This window comes from Emydura macquarii, unplaced genomic scaffold (genome assembly GCF_026122565.2).
Source record: "Emydura macquarii macquarii isolate MOO-44397 ecotype Brisbane River unplaced genomic scaffold, CSIRO-AGI_Emac_v2 contig_3035, whole genome shotgun sequence".
Taxonomy (NCBI): Eukaryota; Metazoa; Chordata; order Testudines; family Chelidae; genus Emydura; species Emydura macquarii.
The window spans coordinates 436645-450493 of NW_027133172.1; the positions used below are offsets into that span (position 1 = coordinate 436645).

The window sequence follows — 13849 nt, forward strand, 5'->3', positions numbered from 1 at the left end:
ACCCCCCTCCCCCCCACCAGAACCACCCATCCCAAATTGTGAGACTTGGGGATCGTCTCTGAAACACGTCCCTTTTTAAACCTGTGTTCTTAACACATTAGGGCAGATCCTCTGCTGGCATAGGCTACCAGAGCTACATTAAGCCATGAAAAGACACCAGCTGATCTGTACCACTACGGCTCATTAAATATCATTTATCAATAAAGCAATAAATTTATCACACACATTTGATTGAATTCATCAGCTACTTCTATCAGTGGCCTAATATCACTGGAAAAGCATGTCTCAAATTCTCAAAATCAGTTATTGACCAAGAAATTTTAACTAATATTTGGCTGGTTATAAGCACAGTTCAGGGTACCAGAAATGTGTAGATATATAGAACGCGTAGGAGCAGAGAAAGGCAGTATTTCATTGGTATATGCTAAAACTGCTTGGCTTTATTCTAAAACAGAATATTATATATATATATATCTCCCTCCATCCTTCCAATCCGGAATGGTTGAATATTCCACCTCCATAAGCATTTCAGGTGCATCTAGACTCCAACCCAGAATGCTAAAAAACTGAACAGAGCCTCAAATCAAATAGATTAATGGACAATGCTTTTTTTTTTTTTTTTTTAAATTAAAGTGATCCACATGTAGGGATCTTTAAGCGAATATGTGAATTAGAAAATGCACAAATCCCCAGTGTTCTTGTTTGCTATTGATAGGAGACTAAAAACTTCCTTTACTATAAATAACCAAATTCTGCAGAAGTGCATAAAATAAATATATTTGTTCCTTTAATGCAGGCCATTGTTTCCTCATTATGCATCAAGATGTTTAAAGAGAGGCAACATTCCAGAGAAACCTGATCGATAGATGCCAATATGAGATTAAGAATAATCTACCCAATTAAGGAATGGTTTTGCCTTGGGGACCACAAGATTTGTTAGGGAACCCAACAAATATCTTGGCAACTAGGGAAAGAAGCAACAGACTCCAAAGCTCTCCAGTTTAGAGGCTTCTAAGTCTACCAGTGCAGAAAATGGAGATGTTGGCATTTCTAATTCTTTTTTAAGCCATGTGCAGGTTACACTCTAAGTGCTTTTGAAAAATCCCACTCTACATCTTAGCTGCCTCACTCCCATGAGACCTAAATGGGAGCTGGATGATTAACTTCTCTAGATGCTTCACAAAATCGTATCCTTGACACACATTGAAGAGTCAATAAAGAACAACTATGCCCCAGGATCAACAGCCATGGGGATGTGTAGTGAAATGTGGACCAGGGCAGTTAGTTTTGTGCCTGACCCAGGCAAGTCATGAGCAACTTCAAGTCCAGTTGTCTTCACCCAATTCATTTAGCTCCTGGGTGAATTTAGTGATCAGACCCATCTCTTGCTCTATGTTACAGATCCTCCGCTCCATGGCACCCATGCTTTTCACCAGCTCTGCCATCAGCGTCCTCATCACCTCCTGGTTTTTCACAATGGTTTCTAAACAAAAAGAAGTACACATTTTTAAAAGAACAAATTCCCCTTCCACCAAAAAATATAGAAAATTGTATTACTGTCTATTGAAAGAAAAAAAAAAAAAGACACCTGTGATAGACAGAGCTCTTTGGAAAATGGGCTTCTCTCTGCTGAAGACTTCATTTGTCAAAGTTAAGAACCAAAGTATTTTGATCTAGAAATGCTGCCACTGCCTCATGGGAGTTGTTCTTCAGTTTCCTCATCTCCCCATTCTCCTCTGTGAATCAAACTACTTTTCCCATGATGCACCACAGCAAGGGACTCCCATGAGGGAAGACCGGTGCAACATGGGAAAATAGTTCGACTGGAGATCCTAGTCCATGCTCCTCTCATCCTGTACTCACTTCTTCCCATTTCTTTTCGCTCCACCATCAATCTTTTCTACTTAATTTGAAAGCATGCCAAGGCAGGAACCAGCTGCTTTGTGTTTTTTGTACAGCAACTAGCAAAAGTGGTCCCTAATCAGAGCCACTAGGGGCTACCAGAATATAGACAGAGACAGAGTTCTCACTTCACTTTCAGGAATAGCTGCTGCTCCCTCCTTCAGTTAATCCAAACCCCTTTAAACAGCATGAATTCAGTTTTTTGCTGCTCACCTAATGCCAACATGCCCTTCTCTTGGCTCATATCCTGTTGGATAGTAGATGGTGTCTCCAAGGCAAACACCTCCTCCCACTGCTGGGGTGCTGGATTGGTTGCTGGGATAGAGTCCTCTTGGGCTTTACTTTTATCACTTTTCTCTTTGGCAGATTCATGGGCTGCAAAAAGACATACGGAGACACACTTGTTAGGGAATCCACATCAGCTAAAACAAGACTAGAGTAGACAACAATATATTTTAGGATGCAACCATTCAAGAGCAAATCAGAGGAAAGAATATTGTGTCCTTGTGTACCTCAGACCCTTAATGATCACGTGTTGAGCTGTTAATTCCCTGTAGCTCTCCTGGGCTGAACCACAAACTCAGTCACTCCAAAAAAAGAGTTCTAGCTAAGCAAGTATCCTCAAAGCTCATTCTGAGCAGAGCAAGTGCAACATAAAACACTATATGCCACAATTACAAACATAAGCAAAAAAAACCTCTTCAAAATAAAAAATAGGAGACAGGATAAAAGTCCCAAACACCAACCAGACCAATCCCCAGAGCCAGGACAGATCTTGCTCCCCAATCTCCACCCCACAACTCAGAACCAAGTGTCCCAGACACCAACCATCAGTAAGTTATTTAACACCTGAAAAGCACTATTGTGAAACCTCACCTAAGCAGTAGATCCCTAGAAGCAGGGATTTCTCTTGAGAACTAACAAAATTAAAATGCCTCTTTACAGAAGATTAAACAGATAAAAGACTTTCTAGCCAAAAAACAAGTAAACTAAGAGAGAAGACACAACAAATAGAGATCATAAATGTCTGGGAAAAAGCAGGTCCACACAGCAAAAAAACCCAAACATGACAGAAACCAAATATACAAGACAAAACCAAAAAATAAATTAGACCTAAAATGACAAATGAAAGTTATTCTGAGTGGCTGGGTAAGAGACACATTTGACATGCACAAAGCAATAAGGCCTACCAAGCAACTTCTCCTTAAAACTCCTATAGGGACCTGGACATCTCTGCCCCCCCCCAGCCTCCCATGGGCTTCATTTTACCCCCCAAAAGCCCCACAATTTATTTCCCATCCCTTTCACTACCTGGGTACCAGCCGGCACCCCCGCTCCTCAACGATTTCAGCCTGAGTTCCCCTAATTTGGCCACTATGGAGGCGCTCGCCTCAATCGCCAACGTCGCGTCGGCGGTTGCGGGCTCCACCGCTGCAGCTCCCGCTGACTCGTCTTCCTGCAGCGCGGCTTGAAGCTCGGCTCCCGCAGCCGCCGCGCTGCGGGCAATCGCGGTCAGCCGCTCCCCCACCGCCGCTAAACGTCCCCGCCTGTACCGAATGTCTCTACCACTCATCTTACTTAAACTGCAGCGCTTCTCTATCAGAGACATATATAGACCGAAACCGGACGCCACAGAATCAACCTTCTTTCCGCCCGCTCTCATCCGAGCAGTTTTCACTCAGGTCCGCTCCTACTAACGGTCTAATAACCCCCCACCGCCCCTTAATAGCAGCTTCTAGTCCCTTAAGCTTCATCAGTTCTGCTCTCATGCACCTGTTTCCCCCGCCTTACGCTTTTAGACCACTTTGAGTCGTTACGTCATCTGCTCAGAAACTTCTCTCGCTCTTCCCCCCCCCAAAATAAACGGACCTGGGTCATTCAATTTCCCCTTACCACCCAGCAAATCAAATGAATGTAACCTCAAGTGCAGAGTAGCTTTTTTTTGGTGGCATTGGTAGGAAATGAGTGTGGGTTACCCAAAATTAATCCCCTAAATTATTCTACAAAATATGCTCTAGGAATTATTTGGTGTGTTGTATACAGGAGGTCAGATTAGTTGATCACCACAGTCCTTTCTTGCTTTAGAATCTGTGAATCTCTATTTATGTGTAGGGGATTACACATAGATGTAGATTTATACACCTCACACCTGTACTTGATGTAGTCTGAGACACTACGATGGCATTTTATTCCCACCAGGGAGCAAAAATCAGAGTTAATATCAAGTTAAAGTTGCTCCTTCATGTTAAAAAAACCTTGGCAGCCAATTAACCTTAGAGATTTAAAACAATGGCATGGAAAAATGGAAAGAAAAGCAGCTAAATAGTGAAATATCCACCTTAGAGAGTCACTCACATCAAATACTGCATATTGCACATTGAAACTAGGAAGCCACCTTAACCCTGACCCCAGAAGAAGAAAAGCGATTTTAACTCCGACCTTAGTAACTCCAAAGGGTAGAAAAGAAAAACACCCTTAACTCTGGCCTTTAAATCTCCAAGAGGGGGGAGGGGGAAAATTGCTCCTTAATTCAAATTAGTTAAGGATGGGGTTTTCCGTATGCAACTTTTCTCATTCACTGATTCAAATTAAATGATTAATACTATAATTGATTATTTGTATTATCATCGTGCCTGTGAGCCTCAGTCATGGACCAGGATTCCCGTTGTGCTAGGTGCTGTACAAAACACAGGACAGTCCCTGCCTCAAGGAGTTTGCATTTGCAATCTAAATATAAAATTTTTAATTTTTGGGAGCCCCCCATTTAAGGCCCATTTTGACTCATGTCTTTTCAGAACAGAGGACTCTGGAAATGTTGAAAACTTAAGTGCTACTTTATTACAGCTAATGAAAAACAAGAAATAAAATTAAAGAACCCTTCCACCCACCCCAAATGAATTGATCCTCCCACTTCAGGATGCCGCATTTACAGGGGAAAGCTGTCAGAGTCTGTGGCTGACCCCAGGTCCCATCACAAACAGTAAAGAGTCTTGATAAGTTAAAAGGAAATTACAAGCAACCAGAGAGACATACACAAATGAATCCAGTTCTAAAAGCAAATGACCCAGCCTCAGGAAATCCCAGGATTTGGGTTTAATGGGAGTTAAGGAATCAGTTGTTACAGTTACAGGGAATTGTAATGTTAACTTCTTCTCTGCCAGCAGCCGCTCTCCCAGGCAGGGGGCAGATCCCAGCAGGGTCACTGTTTCCAATCCCAGTTCTATCTGCTTGGTGCGAGTGTACATGTGGGGGTGAGTGTGACAGACAGAGTCTCTGTTGTCCCCACCTGGACAACAGCTTGGCCGTCACGTTCTTCTGCCTCCGGCTTCAGTGGAGAGGACTGGCCTGGATTCTGATGTGACCTGGGCTATCATCTCTCCTGGCTTCCTTCTCAGATCAGACCCACCCTCTGAGGAACTGGGGGAAACACCCAATCCTTCTGCAGTGTCATTTGTAGCCAGAGAAGTCGGCATCTGCTGCCCCAGATATTTCCTGCTTCTCACCCGTGCAGTGAGTTCTCAGTCACCTGTTTTCCAAGAGCAAAACTGGCCACTTCCCAGCTCCCTCCCTCTCCTCCTTTCACTCCTGATCAGGGCCTCACTTCCTTCCCCCGTTGTGGTCTCTGCCTCCCATGCTTGACTGTTAATGTTGGAGCCGGTGAAAATCCTGGAGTCTCCTGAATCGGTAACTTTAGTGATCACTCACCTAATGGTGTAAATGTGACCCCTGGGGCTACTGGGCACCAGTATAAATGTAACACACAGTCTGGGAGGTTGTTGGGGAATCATATTAAGGTGGCACTCAGGGTGGGTGGGGGTCGATGGGAAATACTGTAAATGTGACCCCCCCTGGGGGAGCAATATGAATGTGATGTTCAACTGAGAGCTGAGTTGAGATTCTTTCTTCTTCCAATGCTCCGTAAGAGGCGGACTGCTCTTTGCCTTGCCCTCCCGCCCATTGCCTGCATCCCCCCATTACCCATCAACCACCCCCACCCAGTTTCCCAACCATGAGTCCCCACCTCTGCAAGCCCCCATTTCTGCCAAACCCCCACAAGTGCTCAATCCACCCAGTCCTCACCGCCTCCTTGGGGTTCCAGGTGCTTAATTTATCTTCCCCCCTCCACCCATCCCCTGCCAATTCTCACCACCCACGCCCCCTCACTACTCAAGCAATCTCCTCCCCTCTCGCTCTGTGTGCCCATCCCCCTGGGCGCTCTCTGGGGTGACATCCCCAAGCCAGTTAAAGGGCTGCAGGACAGGGAACGGGTGTGTGCATTGCATGAGTGGCAGGAGACAACTTTTGGTGGTCTGGCTGCCTCCCTGCCCTGTGGGCAGGGGGGCCGGGATAGTGCCCAGGCAGCTGCAGGGAACACCCACTGCCTGTCCCCTACTTTGGGAGGGTGATGGGGCCACTGGCCCCAGCAAACTGCTCCAGAGAAGGACGGGAGGCTGGTTAGGAAGTGGGCGGCAGCTGGGGCCAGGCCTCCTGGGGTAAGGTGGATGCCCAGCCCGAGCCGCCATCTCCCAGCCGCCACGGGGTGGGAGCGGCGTCTGGGGCAGGGAAGGCTTTCATGCCCCAGCCCCGCAGTCCCCCAGCAGCGTGGGCGAAGGGCACGGCTGCTGCGGTGGCCTCCTCTGCCCAGGCTGGAGGCTGGCTGCTCCTCCTCTCCCCTTCCCCCCACCAGGTTGGCAGGAGGGAAAGCGCCGTTTCCGTGGCAGCGGCGGTGGAGCCTCTTTGTGGCTTGGCCGGGCCAGAGGGGGCGGAACCTTTCCCCGCCTCGGCCCCGCCCCCTCCCTTCATAGGCCGAGGTTGGGCGGCGGCGGCGGCGTGGGCGCGCTGGTGGCGGTTGCGGTGGGAGCTGCGGCTGAAGGCCTTCCCGCAGTCGGAGCACTTGTAAGGCTTCTCGCCGGTGTGGACGCGCCGGTGCCGCTCCAGGTGGGAGACGAAGCCAAAGCTCTTGCCGCAGACGCCGCAGGGGTAGGGCTTCTCGCCCCGGTGGGCCCGCTGGTGGGCCAGGAGCTGGGCCCCCGCCACGAACCGCTTCCCGCAGTCCTTGCAGCGGTGGGGTCGGCCGCTGGAGTGAACCCGCTGGTGCTGGGCCAGGGTGGAGCTGACGGCAAAGGCCTTGCCGCACTCCTCGCACTTGTAGGGCCGCTCGCCGGTGTGGACGCGCCGGTGCCGCTCCAGGTGGGAGCTGACGCTGAAGCCTTTCCCGCAGTCCCCGCACTCGTAAGGGCGCTCGCCGGTGTGGACGCGCCGGTGCCGCTCCAGGTGGGAGCTCCAGGCGAAGCCTTTCCCGCAGTCGCCGCACTGGAAGGGCTTCCCGGCCGCGTGGGATTTCTGGTGCTTGGCCAGTGCCGCCGGCTCGCTGTAGCCCTTCCCGCACTCGGGGCAGCGGTGCGGCTTGTCGCCGGTGTGGATGCGCTGGTGCCGGTCCAGGTGGGAGCTGACGCTGAAGGCTTTCCCGCAGTCCCCGCACCGGTACGGCCGCTCTCCGGTGTGGATGCGCCGGTGCTTGATGAGGGCCGAGCACCAGCCGAATCGCTTGCCGCACTCACCGCACTGGAAGGGCCGCTCGCCGGTGTGAATCCGCTGGTGCTTCACCAGCGATGAGCTCTGCCCAAAGCCTTTCCCGCACTCGGGGCACTTGTGGGGCTTAGCCCCGCACCCCGAAGGGGCCGGGGCCGGCTCCGGCACGGGGGCCGGCAGCAGGCGCCGGCGCCCGCAGTCAGCACACTTGGTGGGATCCCTCCCGGTGCCGGCGGGCGCGGCCTGGAGCTGGGCCACGGTGGCGGCACTAAGGTGGTAGCTTTTCCCGCAATCGGCGCATTTCCGCGGCTTCTCCCCAGTGTGGACGCGCCGGTGCCGGTAGAGGTGGGAGCTGCGGCTGAAGCTCTTCCCGCAGTCAGCGCACTGGAAGGGCCGCTCCCCGGTGTGGACGCGCCGGTGCCGCTCCAGGTGGGAGGTGAAGCCGAAGGCCTTGTCGCAATCGGGGCACTGGAAAGGCTTTTCCCCCCGGTGCTTCCGCTGGTGGGCCAGGAGGGTGGCGCCCAGCCCGAAAGCTTTGCCACAGTCCTGGCACCGGTGGGGTTTGTCGCCGGCGTGGACGCGGCGGTGCTGGGCCAGGGTGGAGCTGACGGCAAAGGCCTTGCCGCACTCATCACACTTGTAGGGCCGCTCGCCGGTGTGGACGCGCCGGTGCCGCTCCAGGTGGGAGGTGACGCTGAAGCCTTTCCCGCAGTCCCCGCACTCGTAGGGCCGTTCGCCTGTGTGGACGCGCCGGTGCCGCTCCAGGTGGGAACTCCAGTTGAAGCCCTTCCCGCAGTCCCCGCACTGGAAGGGCTTCCCGGCCGCGTGGGATTTCTGGTGGCGGGCCAGCGCCGCCGGCTCGCTGAAGCTCTTCTCGCACTCGGGACACTTGTGCGGCTTGTCGGCGGTGTGGAGGCGCTGGTGCCGGATCAGGTTGGACCGCTGGCTGAAGGTCTTGCCGCACTCGGCACAGCGGAATGGCTTGCCCGCCCCTGTGGGAGCCGGCGGCTGCCTGAGAACCCCTGTCTGGGGAGCAGATTTCTCCAGTTTCTTCCCCTCCAAGTTCTGGTGCTTCTCCTCCAGCTCTGGGCTGGGATTCTCAACCTCCTCTTCGTCTGGGGACGTCCCGTGAGGCTCTGCTTTCCCAGGAGATCTCTGTGGCTGCTCTTCCTCCTCCTCCTCTTCCTCCTCCTCGCTCGCTGAGCTTTCGCCTGCTGGGAAAGAGAATCCAGATGTGAGGCACGAGAGGAGGAGGGGTCCGCGTGTCGCACCAGGGGGTGAAATGATGCTAAACCTAATGGCGTGCAAGGAATCATCGTCATTACTTGTACTGGGAGATGCAAGGCGGTAGCAAGTAGAGAAACGGAGTGAGATCAGGGCCCCGTTGTGCCGGGCGGTGCCCAGACAGACACACAGTGGGAGATGGTTCCCTGCCCCACCTTCGAAACATTTCAATCTGACGTGGTCTCCTCCTTGATTTTACTGCTGCTCACCTGGGCTGCTGCTCCTTGGGATCTCCCTGTCCTCAGAGGCCTGGAGATCCGGAAGCCACGGCTCTTCCCCTCGCTCCATCCAGGAGAGCAGGTCAGGCTTCGAGATCGGAAATCCCGCTGGTGGGAGGAGGGAAGAGGAGAGATCAAGCTTTGATGGGATACTACTCGGGCTGGGTTGATTGAATTACAGGAGCACATAGAGGCTTTAGCTGAGATCAGGACCCGTTGTGCCAGGCGCTGCCCAGATGCACAGCAAGAGACATGGATTGACTGCAGCGCATGGTTTGTGATTAAGAGCGGGACAGGGCCATCTCCCCGCCATGCATTTGACACCCTGACCTAGGTAAATAGATTTTAAAGATGCAAAGGGAAAGTGACACAAACTCAGTATCTTTTCCTTAAATCACCTTTCGAAGCCCAAATCTGAGGATTATCATTGTGGGGCCAAATCCCATGGGATCTGGACACCGGACTCCTCTCGGTTTTTGGAAGTCCCAGCCGAAATTATTCAACTGAGGAATTATTCCCCAGGGAAACCTCTCAGCAAACAGACCAAGTGCAAAATCCCACTGGCTTAACATAGCACGAGCCACTTCGTCCATTCTATTTCTGAGCATCCTCAACTTTACATACCTTAAGGAGACATGATTTTCCCAGGGCAGAGGGTGGCTCGGTGAATAATGGATGTTTTGTTTCACCGGTCATTCCAAACAAATTGAGGTAAAAACCCCACATTTTGGGTTGAACCAAAGATGATTTGCCTGTTTTGTTTTTAATTTTGGGGAAATCAGAAAGGTGAAAAAAAAAACATTCATTTTGGGTCGAACGAGACATTTCATTTCAACGAAGCGCCAAGCATCTGGTTTTGGATTTGGACCATTTCTGAACGGCTTCACTGGCTTGTTTGTTTGTCCCATTACAGAAAAGGAGATTTTTGAAACAAAACGCCCTTCTGCAGTGGAAAGTTGAACTGTTTCATTTTGAAAAGGTCTAAAGGCTTTGATTGTTCCAAATTTTGGGGGGAGGGTTCAGTCATCCGCAAGAGTCACCGATTCGCAAAACGCTTTGGTGTCGCTGAGTCAGGGGCTTGGTCTACACTTACCACAAAATTTGGCAGCAGTCGATGGGAGATACGCAAGCTACAAAGACTAGCTTGCGTATTTCCCATCGACTTCCTAAATTCTAAGGAGTGTGGTGTCCCCACTTTGCTGTGCAGACGGGAAATGCCCTCCCGTCAATGCAGAGTTAATCTTTTTCCAGGGGTGGATTTATTAAGTCGATTTCCGGATTGATTGAGCAGGTCTCCTCTTCTGCTCAGTCGATCCCAAGGAATCGATCTTTGCCACCGCCAATGAAGACAGACCCTGAGTTTTTCCTCCAAGGAAAGGTTCATCCAAAAAATTTAACCCAGCTCCATTCGGAGCATTCAGTCCTCCTTGAGAAGTGGCTCTTGCAGGGACTTACCCGACACCAGCTCCCTGCGGTGGGACTCGGCCATTGCGGTGATCCGGGGCAGGCTGATGGCCATCTCTTCTGCTAACAAGAAATGGATGAGACAGCGATTAGACGCACTGCAGGCTGGGACGGTCTTGCCCAGGACAAACACCAGCCCAGCTAAACCTCCCTTAACAAAAATGGCGATGTGTTTCTGAGTGTCTATCATGGAGAAGCGGGATGTGGAAAACAGTCACTCTCTCTTTCTCTCATGAGATTTATAAGGGCTGATCTGCTCCCTGCAGAAATCCCAGGTGCTCACATTCCTTCAGGCCTAACAGGCAATCCACTAAGCGAGGGAGAGTGAATCCTTACCCAGAGAGATCAGTGTCTCATAATTCTCCTGCATGGTGTCCCAACGGAGGGCTCTCCAACAGCCTGCTGCACGCCGGAGAAAGGCGTAGATTCCTCATGGAAAGCCACCAGCTCCTGAAAAAATAAGCATCTCCCCACTCAAGAACTCTCTGCTGTTCCCTGGAAAATCCCACCAGCTCAAGGGCGGCAGGCTGGCTTTTTTGTTTTGGAATCTAATAGTAATTTCTTAAACCAGCAATTCCCCAGCTTTTGGGGGACTGGAGCTCTCTCCCGCCTCAAGCTGTGTGGGCCCCATCATTTCCATTTCCAGGAAAATCTCGGGATTTTGAAATTTCCTTTCATTCCACAATGAGAAAATTCCCAAATTTCCTGCAAAACGAAATTAAAAAAATACCAAAACAAACAAAGAAAAATGCCCTGTTTCGGGGCAATCAAAATGTTTTTTTTTTCCAATCAAATTGAAGTGTTGCATTTTGATTCGGGCTTTTTAAAATGGCAGAGTCTATAATGCTTTAAAATAGAAAATAAAATAAACTGGGGGGGAAGGCGTTCCGAAAATGAAATTTCGCAGAGATCGACACGTTCCCACAGAAAGTTTCGATGTCAAAGAAATGGCATTTTTCCAGTGGGGAAAATGTGCTTTCGGAAAAATTGTTGAACGAATCTATTTCTGTCCTCCCACTCAGGGATGTCTAACCCAGGAGAGCACCAGGGATTGTTTTTGTCTCCTTTTGGTGGCTGCACCGTACAACAGCCAGTGCCTCAAACAATATATCCCAGGCTAACAACAGGTGATTTTGCCCCGTCCCCTGTACTGGATTTACCGTGTCTGCTAAAGATTATGAGCTATGGAAGCTGGGTCTTTTAGCGCCCCCACAGCAGAGGCTTATGCCTTCAGTTCCAGCGGTCCAGGGTCCAATCCTCGTAATAATATTTTAATACAGGTTGGAAGGATGACAGACATAAACTGGTGTTCAGGAAAGGAACTAAACCCCCGTCCTTCAGGGCTTATAGTAACCCCTGGCCAAGAGAGTTAATGAGGGAACTGGTCTTATAAGGCGATAGGCCAGTGGTCCGTGATCCCCCGGGGGGTCTGCAGACTATGTCTGAGAGGTCCACAAAAGGTTGTTGTTACCATAGAACGGCGGTTTTCAACTTGTGGTCTGCAGACCCCGGGGGGGAGGGCAGGAGGGGACGCAGATTATGTCTAAGATTTCCAAAGGGGTCCGCACCTCCATTTGAATTTTTTTAGGAGTCTGCAAATGAAGAAGGGTTGAGAACCCCTGCCCTAGGTGGCCTCTTGCTTTTCTTTTGACGCAGCTGGTGCCACCGTCAGCAAAGGTCCCTGCCCCGGCTCAGCCTGGCAATCCCACGTCTGTTCCTTGCTGGATGCTTTTAAGATCACGGCGGCGCTGCTCGGGAAAATGCCCAGGTCTCTTTATTCCTGCGCAGACCCAGCCCCTACTTAGCAGGACTAAAGCCACCGTGAGCCTGCCAGGAACAGAGTCTCTGAGGCCAGTGCTAGAAAAGAGGCGAAGCAAAGGGGCCACGTCGGGGGGTCCCCATGACACTGTCCCCCTCCCCCAGATTCGGCAGGGGCAGGACCTGGCTTTTCCTCTCTGGGCTCCTCACTTGTTCCCAGGAAAGTCAACCCGTCCAGGGGGAGGCAGGGAATGGATCGGGGCAGGTTTGGGAGCTGGGAGCCTTTCTCCCCCCTTCTTGTTCCTGCTGCCCCTGTCAGCCTCCTCCCCGCCCCCCGCTCCCACTTTTCTATCTCCTTCCTCCTCTGCCTGGGAGACTTGGTGACTGTCTTATTCCTGGGTGTGTTTGCTCCCTCAGCCCTTTCCCCCAGGTCTCTCTCCATCACCTGCAAGCTCCGGCTCAGGGGTTGATGGCCCCAGGGCTGCCCCCAAAGGGCTGGTTCCAGCCACCAGAGAGTCCCCACCGGGGACTGGGTGCAGAGGGGGGCTTTGATGACCGTCCCCCCCAGGGTGGCTGTCTCACAGCCCCGGCTCCCGGAACTGCAGCTGCATCCGTCTTGCCCAGGAAACTCAACCCCGGGCCGGAGGAAGCACTAAAGCAACAGCAGCAGCAGTGAGGGAAAGGAAGAAATTGAGCAGTACTGAGCAATAACCAGAGCCCTCTAGTGGGGACAGCCAAGGGGGGGGGATCCCCGGTCCCCTGGCTCCCCATCCCCGGGACAGAGCTGGGAGCCAGGCGGGAGGGAGCCCTTTCACTACACACAGCTGCAGAGCCAATCCCACCCAGAGCCGGGGGAGTGGGTCCTCTGCAACTGACCTGTTCCTGGAGGTTTCATCCCATGACATAATTTTTCACGAAAGATTCATCTCTCGTCATCCTGGAGGGCTGGCCCCAGGATGGCGCAGCCCAGGTGAAGAGGGAGAGATCCAGGCTCTGCATCAGGCCTGGCGAAACTTTGCCCTCCAGGGATGGGGCTTTATTCGAGGGCTTCTCTGCCCGCGCAGAGGTTCCCACCAGCCCGGGTTGCCCCAAACAGGAGGGCAGGGGGACGAGCGATGCGGCCAGCTCGGAGGTGGCACTTATAGGTTCACAGAAAAGCAGGGCTAGGAGAAGTCACCAAGGGCAGGACCATGCTGGGATGGATCCATGATGAGAATGAAAAGATGGAAGCAGGAAGCCAGGGACCACTGTGGTGCATCCCCTCCCGGCCTGCGTCCCTGTGGATCTCACAGCAGACTTGGGGTCCCTCCACAGCGAGGTTTGGTGCTGCAGGACGCTCACCCCCCACCCCCCTTGGCAGTTAGCAGCAATCGCAGCCACTTTGGAGCAGGAAGGGTTTGTTATAACGGCTGTCCAGTCTGGGCTCAAGCCATCGTTACTGTTTGCATTGTGGGGGTGTCTAGGAGCCCCAGTGGTGAACTGGGACACCGCTCTGCTGTGCTAGGTGCTGTACGGACACAGAACAAAAGGACAGTCCCTGCCCCCAAAGGCCTGAGAATCCGGGGGTTGCCAACTCCTGCAATTTTCTCGTGAGGCTTGTGATATTCTGGTGTTTCGCTTCAAGCACCATCTCCTCGATTCATATGAAGCCTGAGACTCTCGGCTGTCATTTTTTTCTTTGAAGTACGTTT

General features: G+C 51.9%; 2 protein-coding genes across 4 annotated transcripts in view; one reads left to right on the plus strand and one right to left on the minus strand.

The window, feature by feature from the left end:
- LOC137141274 (zinc finger protein 208-like) overlaps window positions 1-13849 on the plus strand; it is a 134723-nt gene that overhangs the window by 20854 nt on the left and 100020 nt on the right. The gene's annotated exons all lie outside the window — the stretch shown is intronic.
- Window positions 6097-11108, minus strand: LOC137141277 (zinc finger protein 665-like). 3 transcript variants are annotated; one of them, XM_067530108.1, is made up of 4 exons: window positions 10737-11108; window positions 10392-10460; window positions 8928-9044; window positions 6097-8648 (listed from the first exon to the last, which is right to left on the minus strand). In XM_067530108.1, exons 1-4 carry the CDS (start codon window positions 10768-10770, stop codon window positions 6358-6360), a joined length of 2511 nt encoding a protein of 836 aa, XP_067386209.1. In that variant the 5' UTR covers window positions 10771-11108; the 3' UTR covers window positions 6097-6357. The 3 variants fall into 3 exon arrangements, with proteins under 3 accessions (XP_067386209.1, XP_067386208.1, XP_067386207.1); XM_067530107.1 differs by having other exon boundaries at window positions 6097-8645; window positions 10392-10463; XM_067530106.1 differs by having other exon boundaries at window positions 10392-10463.